Below are 16,788 nucleotides of genomic sequence, written 5' to 3'. Positions count from 1 at the left end.
TAATCTACTCAGTGACGGGTGGCATGGGACCGCAGGCTAAGACGTTCGAGAAACTACTATGCAATAAACTTGCATATAAACAAAAACAGAATTACAACGATATTATTAATTATTATCGGTGTAAGTTATCTTTTTTAATTAGAAAAATGATTTTATTATGTATAAGAGGATCTAGAAAAACCTCAAATAGAACTGTAGAATTATCTAACATGGATGATTTAGAATTTAACTCTTTCGAATCGAAAGTTAATTAATTTTTTCAGTCCCATGGACTTTTTTTTATTTTTGACAACGATGATATTCATTATATATAACCTGTAATACTATTCTGTATATATCTAATTTCGTTTTCCAAAAAAAAAAAAAAAAAAAAAAAAAAAATTCAATTGTCACATAAGAAATACATGAATGCAAAATCTGCACATGGTATGCAAGGTATGTCCCTTAATTTAATAATAAATTAATCAAAATCAAATTAAAATGATAGTCTGCAGTTTGCCCCCAAAAATATTATAATTTGAACTTTATCCCTGGTCAATCATATTTCCGCAGTTAAAAAAAGCTTAAATCTATGAGATCTACAGATTTTCTTAAAGTTAAAAAGCAAAATAAATGTAAATATCAATGTAAGACAGCGTAAGTTTAAGAACAGTCAATAGTTAGCTACAGGAGAGTAACATGTGTAAAATAAGTAATCTGGTCACTACATGGCAGCTAGTATGAGCTCTGTTGTTATCTCTACACTCTCCCCTTCTTCAACACCCACCTCCTGACACAGTACCTGCAAATCCTCTGGAGATGCACACTTAAGCAAACTGTCGGCACAAAGCTCCTTTATCAAACTAATCTCCTGACTGGTTACTAGTTCTATTAAATCACTTTTCTTGTTGACACCTTTTCTACCCACCTTTAGTTCATCGAGTATACTTTTCAGATCGTGAACACGCAAGTATTTAGTGCAAAACAGTGTCACGTGACCCATGATGAGAGTCTCCCCTGAGGGCCGCACTTTCAGTTTCTTGAGAGGTGATACCAATCCTGGAGTAGTTTCTTTGCTTTCATTTGGAGGGGTGCGCTTTCTACTTTCTACATCAACAACTGAGTCATCTAGCTCGTTCTCTTTATCTTCATTAGTTTCAGTACTCATATTGGCGGGTGCAGCTGCAGGTATATCAATAGCAGCATTCTCAGGGGCTGGCTGGTGTTCAGTAATATAAGTTACAAGTCGTGAAACTTGTTCACCTTTGTTGCCAGAAACCTTAAGTTTTAGAGGCCCCAGTATTTCCTTTAAATCAGCTGCAGTTAGATACTTCATTAGTGAACGAGTCAAAACCTCGGGTATTTTATCAAACTTTTGTTTGTGTAGTAACTTTAAAAGGTCCTGTTTCTTATTTTTCCCTTTTTCGGTTGTTAGGCCTGATACCTTTACCAAGTGTTTCACTTCATCAGCTTTTGGGATGTTAAACAGCCACTTTTCAACTAAGGACTCAGCTATGACGTATGGGTCTGAGTCAATAAATACCCCATTTTTCTTCACTTCTTCTTGTCGAATTGTTTCAGCTATAACGGCATTCTCGACCATTTCATCAGACATTGATTGTCCAGTTATATTCAAGTGCATTTGCTCTTGATCCTTCACTGAGATGAGATCTAGCCCGGGGTAACTCTTCAGACTATCTCTATTTGGGTCTTGATTGTGGGCCCTGTATGTCGGACCCCAGAAACAAGCAGAGTGGAACCAAATCGGAGCTACACGCTGATAACCTTCATCAAATTCTCCTCCAGTAAATTGCATTTGTACCTCTTTCCCCACTCTCAATTCACTTCTTCGTTATCTTGATTCTACATACCTTACATTCTGCTCTAGAGCTCGGTGAATACTCTAGCATGTAGCAGCTTCCACATGGTCTTAGTTCATAATAATTAGGAATCTTCTTCTTCTTCTTCTTCTTCTTTTTAGGTAAGCTATTCGCCCATTCTTCCAATTGATCAGTCATTTCATCCAAGGCTTCCCATGGTTTGTACCAAGACATTATACTATAGAGTACCTGGCCTGTAAAGTGAATAAATAAGCTGTAATGTACATAATAATCAGCTTGAAGGGAAAGAAAGAAGATTTAAGATCATTTAATATCGGCCCACATAGAATGATAGAAAACAATCATTGGAAGTTTGGTTACACGTGACTGATGAAATTATACTCCGGAATAATGTTGAAAGTAACTCAGTACGTATCAGTAAAATATTATATCATTATCAAAATAATTATCAGTCTATCGTTAGTGGTAAAAACAAACACTTAAAAAATTCCAGAAATGTACAATATAGCACAATCGTCATTATGCATTAGGTTATCTCGTCATCCCAAAGTAGAATACTTAAATCTAAACTAAATTTATAAACTAAAATCTAAAAACTCTGCAGAGTCAAGTGTCCTCTACAGCTGCAGTACTACTACTAGAGAGGAGTTCTTGTGAAGTAGACTGCTCTCTTCTCTGTCACTATCTGAGTTCTCTTTATCCGAGCTGACGTCCAGACACATAGTCTTGGAGAGATGGTTAGTATCGAACATTGAGCACAGCTCTTTTCTTTTTCTTCCCTTGAAAAGTCTCATTTTTAGTGACATTACAGGTACCTCTCCGAGATCATCAGAACCGTCAGAATCACTCGTCCTTGATAACTGAAATTAAATATTATGACTCTCCAGCAGCGCTATCCACATAAATTAAAAATATTATTATTATTTCGATGTACCTTGATTGTCATGTATATTAGAAGAGAGGAACATCTGCCATTTAAGAAACGTTCTATAAAATCACAAAACACATAATACCATTGATTTCTAAAGCCCTAAAGTTGAAGATCAGGATGTCTGAACTCGTTTATAAAAGGTATCTGAGATTCTGATGAAGATTGCACAGACCTGAAGTTGAGGAGGAGCCTCGTGAGCGAGGAAGTCAGGGAGATTGTCAGGGTTCAGATCACACTCTCTTTTGTGAGAGGAGATGTTAGTTAGAGGGATCACCACATCACACCCCCTCCTCCTAAACGGACACGCCACCCTGTGATCTCCTATAATGTTCTCTAAGATAAAGTCAAAGTGCATCTGGTTCCTCCGCAAGGGTTTCCTGTCCTCTGGGCAAGTTTTGCGGTTTTTCAGCCACTGTTCGATACACACACTACAGTAGGAGTGCCCGCAGGGTGCGCGCAGTGGTTTAAGAAACACTTCCATACATATGGAGCAGTATAGGTGCTTACTAACACTTCCTGGGTCTAGAAATCTGCGTTCTTCGTCCTCTGCCATCTCAGTATCATTGTTGTATCATCTTCACACTGTCATCAACTGATGGTTTAATTTCAGATTTGGAAATTATACATTATATTTAATACTAGAATCTATAAAAATTTACCATATCAAAATATGAACGGCAAAAAGTCTGTAATTTATTTAAATATTTTTGGAAAAATATAATTGTATACAGAGAGGGAGGCCGAGGGTGGCAATTCTTAGACATTTTCTGAAAAGAGGTTGCATCTCGTTGGTATACTTTGTTAATCAAGGAAGATGACAAATCTTTTAAAAAACATCATTTAGTGGTCGTTCACATATTACGTAACCACTTTTTGGCCTATTTTAACCCTCTTCCGTCCCCCCTTCGTAATCAGTTTAACACGTAGCAATTGCTAAAATCACACTATCGTTATCATTTTGAAACCCCTCCCTCCCTCTCGGTGATTACGTAACATGTGAACGACCCCTTAATAGTTTAATTCAGCAAACAGTAATATCAATCCAAAAGATTTATTAATCAGCTTGAGATTCATCCTTCAAAGCCAAACATAACTGATTACTATGTCAGTAACAGTATCATGAAGGACAATAGTAATTGCTAAGATTCACACAATTACAAATAAATAAAGGTACCTCTCATATCATAATAATATAATAGCACATTGTACAATCAATATCTTATAAACAAATTAAAGTAAGAACAACAAACAAGCTCGTCAAGAGTCGTTACTTTTCTTGTTTTGCTCCAGAGAAGGAAAATGGGGTAAATTGGGAGATTTTAAACCCTTGGCAGCAGCTGCCTTCCAAGGGGACTGGCTAGCATTGATACTGTCTATTTTCTGTTTAATACTTCTCAAAGCACTAGGAGATATTCTGAAGCCACCTTGAACCTCAGGAGAGCGTTTGAACGCACTTAACATGGAGAAATGGTCCTGATCCTCCATTACAAGTCTGTCCTCCTGAAGAAGGGTGGCAGGGGAGGTGGTGCGCAGCATACTAGCAGGTGAGGTGGTGCGCAGCATGCTAGCAGGTGAAGTAGTACGCAGCATGCTAGCAGGTGAGGTAGTACGCAGCATGCTGGCTGGGGAGGCATTGCAGGAGGTATCTGACTCGCTGAATACATCTATAGGGGTGTGGTCGGAGGAAGCGCGCGCAAGCAGCTCATTTAGATCAACACCAGGAGAGTAAGGGAGGGAGGAAGAGTATGACTGTTGAGAGTGCTGACTGGTCAGGATATTACCTGGAGACTGGGAGAGCAGCGAGGGGGACATCATGAGACCTGATGCGCGCGAAGCTGCAATAAGACCGCTTGGTGTGAGGTTTAGACCCAGGTTGGCGGGCCGCGGCCTCTTTACTGATTGTTGGTGAAGTGGGTCCTTCATAGAGGCAGAAGGGAGTGAGATGACAATTGGGTCTAGTTTGTTGCGCTTAAGTTTGTTTTTGATGGCTGTTTTAGCCTCAGTGTTGATGTCCAAGACAGGGCCCTGTAGTTTAGTGATAGGTTCTTGTGGGCCTTGAGGGGCTATCCCAGGCCCCTTGTGTTGAAAAACTATTTTTATCTTAGGTATCTTGGAGACAGATCCGTCAGGTTCGGTCTGAGCAATAGCAGCAGCCTCAGCCAGATGTGTGTCGAGTCTCACTCTCTTTCTCTTATCCGCTTCTGGGAAATAAAGACATTTAGTCAATAAAATATATCAAGTATTATATTCATTAAATTAGAAATTATCGAGTGCCACTGTGTAGAAAAGTTGAAGAATCAAGCATATAAAAGCAACGTATACCTTGTTGTTTCTTGAGTAGTTTGTGTTTTTCAGTGTGTGCACTGTTCATCTCACTCTGTAACTCCCAGGCCTCTTGTTCGTATTGTAGCAGGTGCTGCAGGAGCAGCTCACGTTCTCGCTCTCTCTGGGCTATCTACAAGGGGGCAGAGCGTTCGTTAGTGTTCATTGCTTTACAAGTGGGATCAGGGATGGTTATTGACACCGTTGTAATAGTGAGCCACCTAAAGACTAAAGCTCACATGACACATCCGTAACTGAAAATCAATTCACTACGACGATTTTGACTTTAGAAAAATGGCGAGAAGAAAACTAGTGGACATCTAATTTTCAATTCAAAAAGGCCTCATGTAGCCTCCAGGCTCGACAAACCCCGACACACCCCGACATATCCCGACAAACCCCGACGTGTCGAGATATGTCGTATCATGTCGGGCCCACCGGCTACATGAGGCCTTCAAAAGAACAATTACCTACATAAAAACGGTTAAAGATAAGATTTACCATCTTTTGACACTCCAGAATTTCAGCCTGATAAGCACTATTTTCGAAGATAAGCTCTTTAGCACCTCTCCTCAGTTCATAGTACTTTCCTTTGTAGTCCAAACTGGACTCTAAACTCTTCTTCATATCATGATCTCATACCATAACTCCTATCTTATCAACTTTACTTGTAACTAAGATAATTCAGATAATTGTTATGGTTAATGGTAATTATATTATTATAATATTATCTTAGAATACTTTATTTTTGTGAGAAATTAAATTTGTACCATAACAGAACAGTAATTCATCGAGTTTGTTTGGTTTTCAGCAGGTTGGTTTTATACTATGTATTAAGATGAGGAGGTAGACAATTTGAGTTTGGTTAAAATGTTCATTTCAACTCATACAAAATATATCATAAGAATCGTTTAACAAATAAAATGATCATATATATCATACTGTGATATATCAATTGATAAAAATGATTTCCTATAGAAAATGGAAATATTGGATTCAGAAAAAAGTGAGCATAAGGTTATCAAAAATTAGCAATGAAGAAAAATGAGGGAGAAGAGGTGAGGAGTCATTACAAAATTATCATGACCAGAAGGAACTTTATTCATATCAGGAACAAGACGTGAAGCTTCTCAAGTTTCTCTTCTTCAATCTTCCTGCTCCTCCCAACTTCTTCTTGCTGCTCACTGATCAGGCTGGAGGAAGGGGTTTGCTATCTGCTCTATTCCGTCCTGCGGACATATCGTCACGATGTTGGTCCCTCTACACACTACTAGTCCTAACGGTCTTGTCTTCTGTCCTGACTTTAGTGTTTCCTCCGTCTCTGTAACAATGCAACAATTAGAAACAATTTACAATGTAACAATTCTCACAGCAATAGTCTCAATAGTCTGAATAGTCTACCTAAATTACTCAAGTTGTTCCCTGGATCAATAATACACAATGTGAGTAGGATAACATACCTTTAAGATACTCTGTAGCACCGTCCAGTACGAGATTAAGAAGAGCGTCGTAACCCTTCAGAATTCCGCTTGCTTCTCTCCCTCCGTTAAACTTAACTCTCATTCTCTTCTCAAGGTAGGGAGCTGAAGGGGTGGATATATTTAGAAATGAGGTAAATGATACGAAACGGAATAAATTCTAAAACGAGTCTAATAGCTTTGATGGCCAAACTGGTAACGATTTCATTTGTAAACAGTCCTCGACCTAAAAAAACAAAGGCTTGGCAATTGAAAATATTGAAATAATCTCACCTAAGTCTAGGATTGACTCCTTCTTCTTGTGGGGCCCCTTCTTGTCTTGCGGCTTCCTTACTTCAGACATATCTCTAGATGTTTACTTTATGAGACATGTTATAATGTATAATGTGTAATTTATGATGTGTAATTATTGAGAAGATGGGTAAATCCGCACTATTGGTCTTCAACACATGAAACTTATAATAGTAGCATCTTGTCAAGTCGAGTCAATTCAGAAAACATCAGCAATTTTGAACAATGAAACTAGACTTGAAGTTCACGGTTGTATCAGAAAATATTACGTGGATAAAATATATTTACAATGAATTTTTTTGTTTGAATAATATAAAGTGAACATCATATAAACGTATTTCTCTAATAAATGATTGAATGTTGGCCTAAAACCCAGCCTTGTTTAAAATTCAAAACATTGTCTGACGGATTTAATTTGAAAATAACTCCATGCAGTTGCAGTACTGAAATAAATGTATCAAAAATGTGTATCCGGTACAGCATTGACACTATTTGGGAAGCGTGTCATTTATAAATAATATCTAACGTCTGTAGTTGGAATTTTCGACGAATTAAACCCTGGCATCCGAATGAAGTAACTCGGAATTTTTAATGGACCGTCATGACTTAACAAAATTATTTCATCAAAATTTATAAGAGTTTAATTCATCAAAACTGCCAAGTTATACTTCAATTCATCTTATAAAATACCTTTAGCATTGTAATTTCACACCTAAAGCTATTCAACTCCTACTATAAATATGTTTAAAGTAACACAAAGTAAGTAATTATAATTTTAAATTTATTCCTTCAACCTTGTGAGACACGATATTCCCTGTATCTTGACAAAATCCTAAACTAATAATTAGTTAAGATAATAGCTGAGAGTGGAGTACCACTGACTAAAAAAACACTCAATACTGTGTACTGTAAATAGTCTGCGTTAGGTTTCCTTCTATCAAATCAGTCACGAAAAATGGGAACATGGTGACTAGATTTACAATAATGTTATAAATATAATAATATGATTATTCCACTACAGATTATATAATTATAGAGGGAAAATTATTCATGCTTTATTAAAACGATGCTTCTCAATGCTTCACTGCGTTCATAATCTATCGAAGTAGGTATCGACCTAATGAAAAATTCAAAATATAGCAAAGTCTTAACTTCAAGTTTATACATGTAACTAATATGATAATATCACAGACACATGCAAGGGGTCGTCCACATATATTACGTAATCAGCCGAGGGGGAGGGGGGTTTCCAAATGATTACGCTAGAGTAATTTTTACACAATAGCTATGTGTAAAACTGATTACGGAGGGGTGTTACAAATTATCCAATATGTAACTATGTAATATGTGAACGGCCCTATAGTACACAAACTTTCTGGCCAGCTTCACTGAATTTCTCAGTTAACATGTTCTCTGAGCCAAGCAGAATCCTTGTAATAGTTCGGGTCCCCCAGTCTCAGAGTGGTTCTTTTGTAAAAGAAGTAGTAGAGCACAGAGCCTGAAAATATGTGTTATAACACTAGAGTTGTGGTGTAAGATATCCCCTTCCCTATTTCAGAAGCACTTCCTCGACCCTCTTGAAACTTCTACCCGTTTGTTTTGTAAAGTATTATTACCTGCTCGCTGACAGACATATAGGATAAGATAGCCGTCTTTCCCTGCGTCCCATATGTAGAAAGTCTTGTCTTTTCCCCACCTCAACTTCTGCAATAAGGTTTAAGTTAACGTTTGTTTAAAATTTGTGAACTTAATTAAGAATTGTCAGAAGGATCAGAATGTCAGAATCCATATCCAGTTCATTCAAATTTTATCAGCTCTTAAATTTTAAATCTCAGTAACCTAAAATATTATATTGGTTTATCTTTAAAATCACTGTATATTTAATATTTAGGACTTACCATAGCCCAGACATGAAGAGCTAAGCACAGAGCCAAGTAGATGAGAGTAACAACAATTGTAGCAACAAATTTCCGTATGAGAAGAGCCACCAGGCCAGCTTTAAATACATAAGTGTTGAAGAAAACCAAGAAAAGGATGATGAGAGCCAACACCAACGAAACATCTTGAACACTGAAATTAAAAATTATTAAGATCATGCGCTGTCAGCGTATATTTGTTTTCTTAGTAATGAAGATGAAGAACAGTTATAATAAACTACACTCACATGTACATCACAAGGAGATGCAGCTCTGAGCTCCTAAAGTGCTCTGATGCTGTATTGATGATGATGTCAATAAGCATGAGCGAGAGCTGGAGAGTTGCTATCACTCCGTACTGAAGAACCTTCATCTCACCAGATTCACCAAATCTTCTTTGAATCTTTTCACTCGATGTTATTTCATTTTCTAAGTCATGGTGATATAATATGATAAGATATGAAAAGATATAACATTATTTTAGACTGTGCAACAAAAATGATAATATAGTAATCAAATATTAATCTGAAGTTAGTCCAAAAATGTAGACAATTATACAGTACTAATAATCAGAAATGATAATTTATTGATAAATCAAGCTCAATAAGTACAATTTGAACAAAAATGATAAATAAAAGAATAAGCAGAACGTCAATCCTCGAAAATAATAAATTTAAACTGTCATAGCTTAATCGAAAATAAATAAGCTTCTCAAATGATCAATACAAATGTTTTGGCAATGCTTAACAGAAGCCAATATCAATAGTTTTACAGTACACATCGATGTAACTTACAGTGCAAATTTTTGACGAATCTTCCCTCCAATGTGTACTGAAGTATCAAGATTCATTACATGATAAAAGTATTATATGTATCAGTTATTGTCTTATAGCTAGTAAATTGTAGCGTGAATATTCATTGTTTAAAAACTTTTCAGAGTAAACAATTTCAATAAAAAGTTTATTACAATGTATTATATGATTAAAGTAACCGCTCAAGTTACTTTTTTAGTTTACTTTTTTTGGAAGACTGAGAAACAGTTTTCTTTGAAGTCTGGGCTGGGACAGTCTCCGCTATTAATTCCTGAAGCCTGCCATTCTCTCGAAGAATTGCTAAGAATTCAAACAAAAACTTGTCATAATTATGACTTCTATGGTTATGATCATTCAGAAACCGCTTTCTCTTCTCTTTTGCTTCTTTCATAAGCTCTAAAGTCACAATGTAATCTGTTTCTATACGATTAAGTTCTGATACCAGGGTATCTTTATCATTAGAAAGATTAACCCGAGGTAGTTCATAAGCAGAGTATAAATTTATATCAGTGTTCAAAGAGTTAATGTTTGGTAAATTGAAGGACTGTTTTTTAGATCGTTTTCGTTTTGTCTCCCCAGACCAAACTTTCGTTCTCCTTGAATCGTCCCCACCCTCTTCAAAAGAGCTGCAGGCGTTAGTTAATGAGTTTGCTGTAGTGTCCGTTGAACTGCATAATGACAAGACACCATCTTCATCATTTGATTCGTCAACATCAGTACTAGCAGAACACTTTCGTGGAGTCTTTCTTTGATTGGTAATTGAAGACCACAGTGGGTCCTTAGTGTAGCAGTGGGAAGGAATTTCGTATTTGACAAGTTCGTTTAGATCAGGTAATGGCAGTTTAGATACACTGGCAATCAAATCTTCATCTTTTGTAAGAGAAAACAATTTATGAAGTACAGCTGCTCTATGGTCTACTAAGATAATTAACTTGCGTTTGGCTGACTCAATTTCATCCCTCACAACAGCCATTAGATTAAATCGAATGTCCTGGTATGGAGCCCCAATGTTCATACCTAATCGCTCAGCAATTATCCTTCGAAAGTGATCAGTCCATTCTTCATTAGATTGCCATGGGCCATGATCAATAGGGAAAGGTTTCAATCCATCGAGTTCAAAAAGTCTGCCATTTATTGGAACATAACTGACAAAATGAAAAGTGTCGATAGCACTTTTACATGTTATACCAGCTTCTGATTTGGACAGTTTTTCAGGTAACTTTTGCCTCTCTGGCTTAGCATAACTATTGTGAATGTGGGCTAACTTGGGCAAATTGCCAATAACATAGCCTTTGGATTCAGGATCCATACCATCAGTAAAATGTTTAATTCTCTTCAGCGTTGGCCCTATATTTACACCTTGAATATTCATCAGAATGCTCAAAAGAGCATGGGTTGCACATGAGTTATGGATTGACTGATGAGCAAAAAACATACTGTTTATGACTTCAGGATCCTCTACAAAATTTTCATTGCCTGGTTTGCGTCGAGCTCTGCGTTCTTCGATCCATTTGAAAAGAAATATAAAACCATAAACAGGACCCTTGATCTCTTTGTTGATGTCATACACTTCATCCACTTGAACTCCTTCAGCTCCATATTCATGAACAAGTAATGTAAATAAGCCAGGATCACTCTCAAGTTCAAGCCAAGAGCCTGTGCGTGACATAACTTCACTACCTGAAGGAGATAGGATTTATTGAAGCAAAAATAGCAATTATACCTTACTATATAAACAAGGGTGCTGTGTGCAAATTCACAACGAATAGAGTCAGGGAGAAAGCAAACTCAAGGGGAGGGTTGGCAGATTACAAAAATCAAACAGAATCTAATTATTAATAGCTAAAAAGTGATCTAATTAAACACATCAATGCCAGTTATCTTAAGGTGCCACAGAAAGACTTTATCATCCAATTAAGACAAGTCACTCAATATTTTGTTCCATCATTATATTCTAAGTTTGCCGAGCTTTTCTGTGGTGTTGCTCCAAATGTGTGTACAATCTTCTGCCTGTAGTAAATTGATCCCCAGGAAAGCTACCAGAGTGCTGCGCAAGAGTTTTTTTATGAATTTGTTCATGTAAATTTTGTGAATAACTTATTGTAGCTTCTATATTGTGTAAAATTTTACAGACGAAATGATTCCAAGGGGGGGGGGGGGGGGAAGGACTCCCAACTCACCGCTTCGGCGGGTAATTGACGCACCTATCACAAGCAAGACTTTGGTCTACTTACTGTGAGGTGTCTCAGCTACATGGAATGTTTCTAATGAAGTTTTAGTAAGAACTTAGGGAGCCAGTTATGTCAGTAATAAAGACAGTGGTCGACCGGGGCCCCGGCCAAAATCACAACCCCCGGCCCTTCCCGGCCCCGGCCAAAATTTGGCAAATCGCCGTGGGTAAACCCCGGCCCTGGCCAATAAATTTAACCCCGGCCAAAAACCATGCATTTGCCGGGGGCACAGCGGGGGATTTCATGAATGATTTTGGCACATTTTTGAAAAAAATCAAACACAATTTAATGGTAATTATGAGATTTCAAAGCTGAAAAATTTATTGTCTACGTTGAATACGTTTAAATATAAAAAATACAACATACGGCTTAAATTAGACTACAGCTAGTAACATAAAAACTGTGGTTCTTCCTCAGTATGATGATCAGACTTTTCAATTAATCGTCTCCGAGAAATTTGCTATAAAACATACGTAGAACTAGAAAGTAAAAATACTGCACTACAGCTAAAACTACGGCTCAGCGTAAACTACAGAGCCTAACATTTATGGTAAATTTTTCTGAACCGAGCCATATTTGGATGTGGGATTACTTTTAAATCCCGAGGTCCAGATAAAGTAGCAGCTGAGGGTTATCCTCAGTTCCGAGTTGAGGATTAGAAATTAAGTATGGATCTCAGGATAATGAGGATTATCCTGAGTTGGTTCACAGCACGAAGTTGCGGTTTAATCCTCAAGTCGGTGAGGATAAGCGCACCTTGAGTTTAATCCCTCCCGATTGCATCACACCAGCCTAAATTATTATCAAATTCATGTTTCAATTTCTGACTTCAGTTTGGTAAACTACCCCCGGCCCTGGCAAAATGGAAGATTTCCCGGCCCCGGGGCGGCCCCGGCCAATTCTCAGTGGTCAGCCCCGGCACCGGCCCCGGCTATATTGGGGCTCCCTGGCCCCGGCCCTGGCCCCGGTCAGAATCCTGGCCCCGGTCAGAATCCTGCTCCCGGTCGACCACTGAATAAAGAGAAACATAACAATTATCTTTGGTTTCATCCTTATGTGGCAAAGAAGCGTTTTATAAATCTTTATTCCACTGGGATAATAATAGGATAAATGTTTTCGATAAAAAAATTTTTAAATATTGTATTTGATAAATAATTAATGTTGGTGGGGAAATATTTATTATATATTTGTTCACATAGTGCGATAATATTTTGTAGACATGTGTGATGATGTGATGTCATGAATGTTACTTTACTTTATGTGATGGGTCCCCCCTTTTTTTGCTATGCAAGAGGTAATAATACCACCAGGAAGAACTACGGCCATAACTTGTACAGAATGGGATATTTCGTACTAGGGAATTAAAGAAATCAAATCGTCGATCCATATAAAACTAAATTTAGGGATATAGTTTTGCAAAATTTGAGCGACATCCAACCAACAACGTTTGGGATCGTATGGTCTAACTGTCAAGGAAAACGTTCTAGAACGAGACATACTTTGGGGTGAAAATAAATTATTAAGAAGTCACCCCTCCAGAGGCGGCTATTGAGGGCGTCCAGGCGTCCGTGGACGCCTTTAAATTATTATCTGGTGGCTGGTGCTTAAAATAGAAATAGTAATTAGTAATAGTGTTAGGAAATAACAAATCGCAATTTAAAGGTCTTCGTTTACTATCATACGTTTTAATGTAAGCGCACGCATGATCTTCGTGAAATTTTGTGTTGTAGGGAGTCCAATCCTACCTCTGGACTACTCAGCCGCGCAGTTTTAACACATAGTTAATTGTAAACGTTACAAAGCACATCGTGCGCATCCCACTACAGGTAATCTATTATGATTTGCCTCGATTTGGGGGTCCAGGACCCTTTGAACTATTGACTGTTGTGATACTGCGCGGCTGAAATCGTACACGTGTGGTGTCCTGTTTCACCCATGTTATAAGTTTTTGTTTTCGTTTGCTGTCGCCTGTAAAGTGTTACACATAACATTTACAAGGCCCTGTGTGTAATGTAATCGGTAGTTTGGAGGGATCAGCTTGAGCCGGCTCCCAAGCCCCCCTCCCCCCAGTCCATCGATTGGACCCCCAACAAAACTGCCAGCCAGCTCCCACGAGCCGCCTCTGCACCCCTCCATATGATAATAAACTTTATTTTATTCAATCTTTTAAAAGCATCATTGCATAATTAGTAAAATAACATAGTAACTAGGCTTTTACGGGCATTTTCTGCTCGATACGCTAGAAACTCCAGATACACCTTTCTAGACGTATTTTTTATCGTAGAATCGGTTAAAAGTGGTTTTAAAATATGTGGACTGAGTTTCCCTGGATAAAATCGCAAAAAAATTTTGGGCCAATTTTTGGGCCAAAAATATACCAAAAACCATGTTTTTTGATATTTGGAGCAAGTTAACTTTGTTGACATGTCAACAAAATTTGCATGAAGATAGTTAAAACACAGCCGCACAAGATGGTATAAAAATAAAACAAATTTCTTAATGTTTCTTTGGGTAAAAATCCAAAAAGGTGGTAAAAATTTAGGCTTTTTTGCGCGCCATTCATTTTTGGTACGCCGGTGCTATATTTTGAAAATTTTTTCCACATATCTCGTAATAACGACTAATATAAATATATTAAATATAATTCTGGCCAAAAAATTCATTTTAAATGGAACCAAAATTTTAGGTGCGCCGCGCATATTTTCGAAAATTTACAACGTAGTTTGAAAATCGAGCGCTAAAGCAATTACTGTCATATTTTCACAAAAATATCTTAGTGGATTTCTAGTGTTATTGTTGCATTTCAAAACTCCTTTTCACTCTATTTGGTTATCTTTTTGATGTGTAATTTGATTACTAACTCTTTTTTCATATATTCACATTGATTTGGAGTACCCATTCATACTATTTTCTAATTTATACTATTTAATCTATTTAGGCAAACTGATGAATCGCTATTTTACTGCCACTCTACTGATAACAGCCCCTGGCTCATTGCGCGCATCTTACAATTTCCAAATTCTATTCATATAATGTTATCATGATCAGTCGCATCTCCCATTATAAACATCATACACAGTACCACACGAAAAATTCCTAACGACTTTAAAATTAACTTTGAAAATAAAAGGGCTGGCTGCTAATTATCAAAAATTAAACTGAGTGCAGTGTGTTTTATTTTATGTTATAGTAATATGATAATGAGTCAAATTAAAACAAGTGTGTGTGTGTGTGGGATTTACGTTAGTCGTCAATTTTATTGATAAATTTTATGCATGAATGAGTACATGACATTTATGATATTTAATTCACTATTGTGTTACTTTAGTTTTAGTTAAGATATTATATTGTATTCTAATAAACCCGTTTTGTAAATGGTTGTTAGAACCACCGGCACTGTCTGGGCCAACAACAACAACAATCATTTAGCGAAGTCAACCGAGAAAAAATTACACAGATTGATGTAAGTATTCAACTATCAATTTGATCCATAGTAGAGGGTTAAATTAAAAGTCCCATGACCCAGTTGGCTCAATCCTAGACAGCTTTACATGTTCCTCACAAACAGGTGAAGATTCAAGTAGTACTGTGTAACATTTTACTCGATTTATCTATTCTATTGTGAGCTTTCTCTGTAGTATGTGATACCAGAGGTGATGATAATTAATTATTCTAATCATGATTTGTTGTTACTAGTATTTAGTGTGCCTTACTCAAACATTTAACCTAGCCTTATAACAATGAATAGAATGTGGCATAAGTTTCAGGCACTCAGTTTAACATAGGGTCACACGAGAGTGGGGAGGCCAATTTAACAAATTTCTGATATGTGATGCAGCCCACTCACAGTCAACTGCTATGATATGGTTAACTGCCTTCCTCGTGTTGGCTGGTAATCACATGAGCGGGATGTAAATACTTCATTTCAATTCATTCATGAAAAAACAAAAACAAACAAGTTGTATCATTGCTAACCTGTTTTTTTAATTTAAGGTAATTATGAATGTTATCAGACTATCTTCATCTGAGAGGAAGTACATCATAGACAGCATAGAAGACGATTTCAGAACTGATGGGAGATCATGTGAAGATTATCGTCAGATAGAGATCGAAACAAGAAATTTACCAAACACTAATGGCTCATCCAGATGTAGAATTGGTAAAACTGAAGTTTTAGTTGGCGTGAAGGCAGAAGTAGTGGATGTAGATCTTCATAATCCAACCAGAGGAAAAATTAATATTGCAGTTGACTGCTCTGCAACAGCTTCGCCTCAGTTAGCAGGAAGGGGTAGTGAGACAATCGAACAGGAGATATTGTCTGTCTTGAACCTTCTTTATTCATCTATTGATGCTTTAAACTTGACTGACCTTTGCATTGTTAAAGGGGAATCTTGCTGGCTGTTGAACATTGATGTGTTGTTTGTCGGGTGCGGGGGGAATATTTTTGATGCAGCTTCAGTAGCGCTCAAAGCCGCACTTCACAGTACCACCATGCCAAATGTGTCAGTTTCGGGTGAAGGAATTGAGATGGAGCTGGAAATATCAGATGACCCTTATCAGGTGTGGAAACTGAGCACTGCAATGTGTCCTATCTGTGTGACTTTGTATCAGGAGGGTGAAAGTTTTGCAGTGGATGTAACCGAAGAAGAAAGTGAATGCAGCGAGGGTTATGTTCATGTTGGAGTACTCCCTTCTGGAGAGGTATCTGCTATGGAGAAGTCAGGTGCTGGTAACATGGACCCTACAGCACTTTTAGAGATGATTGATGCTGCTGTGAGGATCGGGATGGATATTCATAAACAGCTGGATAGACATTTACATGCAGAATCTACGACAGCTACACTGTAAAATCTACTAGTGTATCAGACTATTTCTGCTGCATTGTCATAATTGTATTTTAACGTTTCTCATCGTTTTTATCCTTTATTGACCATTTTCAAAGTTATTTATATAATTTATTTTACAACCTAATATGTTTCATTGATTT

The 16,788-nt window shown here is 37.3% G+C and overlaps 6 protein-coding genes across 6 annotated transcripts; 1 reads left to right on the top strand and 5 right to left on the bottom strand.

Annotated features, from left to right (window-relative positions):
- Positions 1-2,346: 2,346 nt before the first annotated feature.
- LOC134811413 (E3 ubiquitin-protein ligase LNX-like) lies at positions 2,347-3,343 on the bottom strand. Its single transcript, XM_063818209.1, has 2 exons — positions 2,924-3,343; positions 2,347-2,680 (listed from the first exon to the last, which is right to left on the bottom strand). Exons 1-2 carry the CDS (start codon positions 3,302-3,304, stop codon positions 2,438-2,440), a joined length of 624 nt encoding a protein of 207 aa, XP_063674279.1. The 5' UTR covers positions 3,305-3,343; the 3' UTR covers positions 2,347-2,437.
- Positions 3,344-3,579: 236 nt separating this feature from the next.
- LOC134811600 (uncharacterized) lies at positions 3,580-5,769 on the bottom strand. The gene is made up of 3 exons (XM_063818573.1): positions 5,575-5,769; positions 5,074-5,206; positions 3,580-4,952 (listed from the first exon to the last, which is right to left on the bottom strand). Exons 1-3 carry the CDS (start codon positions 5,698-5,700, stop codon positions 4,009-4,011), a joined length of 1,203 nt encoding a protein of 400 aa, XP_063674643.1. The 5' UTR covers positions 5,701-5,769; the 3' UTR covers positions 3,580-4,008.
- A 485-nt stretch (positions 5,770-6,254) lies between these two features.
- LOC134826342 (U6 snRNA-associated Sm-like protein LSm7) lies at positions 6,255-6,894 on the bottom strand. Its single transcript, XM_063838679.1, has 3 exons — positions 6,825-6,894; positions 6,534-6,656; positions 6,255-6,394 (listed from the first exon to the last, which is right to left on the bottom strand). Exons 1-3 carry the CDS (start codon positions 6,892-6,894, stop codon positions 6,255-6,257), a joined length of 333 nt encoding a protein of 110 aa, XP_063694749.1.
- A 188-nt stretch (positions 6,895-7,082) lies between these two features.
- Positions 7,083-9,183, bottom strand: LOC134811602 (transmembrane protein 138-like). The gene is made up of 4 exons (XM_063818575.1): positions 9,007-9,183; positions 8,741-8,912; positions 8,459-8,546; positions 7,083-8,340 (listed from the first exon to the last, which is right to left on the bottom strand). Exons 1-4 carry the CDS (start codon positions 9,129-9,131, stop codon positions 8,240-8,242), a joined length of 486 nt encoding a protein of 161 aa, XP_063674645.1. The 5' UTR covers positions 9,132-9,183; the 3' UTR covers positions 7,083-8,239.
- A 141-nt stretch (positions 9,184-9,324) lies between these two features.
- Positions 9,325-11,250, bottom strand: LOC134811340 (ubiquitin carboxyl-terminal hydrolase BAP1-like). Its single transcript, XM_063818127.1, has 2 exons — positions 9,775-11,250; positions 9,325-9,589 (listed from the first exon to the last, which is right to left on the bottom strand). Exons 1-2 carry the CDS (start codon positions 11,237-11,239, stop codon positions 9,549-9,551), a joined length of 1,506 nt encoding a protein of 501 aa, XP_063674197.1. The 5' UTR covers positions 11,240-11,250; the 3' UTR covers positions 9,325-9,548.
- Positions 11,251-15,602: 4,352 nt separating this feature from the next.
- LOC134811066 (exosome complex exonuclease RRP42-like) lies at positions 15,603-16,767 on the top strand. Its single transcript, XM_063817778.1, has one exon. The coding sequence runs from the start codon at positions 15,801-15,803 to the stop codon at positions 16,647-16,649; it is 849 nt and encodes a 282-aa protein (XP_063673848.1). The 5' UTR covers positions 15,603-15,800; the 3' UTR covers positions 16,650-16,767.
- The last annotated feature ends 21 nt before the right edge of the window (positions 16,768-16,788 follow it).

Source organism: Bolinopsis microptera, chromosome 2 (assembly GCF_026151205.1).
Source record: "Bolinopsis microptera isolate Bmic1 chromosome 2, MBARI_Bmic_1.0, whole genome shotgun sequence".
Classification (NCBI taxonomy): domain Eukaryota; kingdom Metazoa; phylum Ctenophora; class Tentaculata; order Lobata; family Bolinopsidae; genus Bolinopsis; species Bolinopsis microptera.
This window is presented reverse-complemented; position numbering and strand designations above follow the sequence as displayed.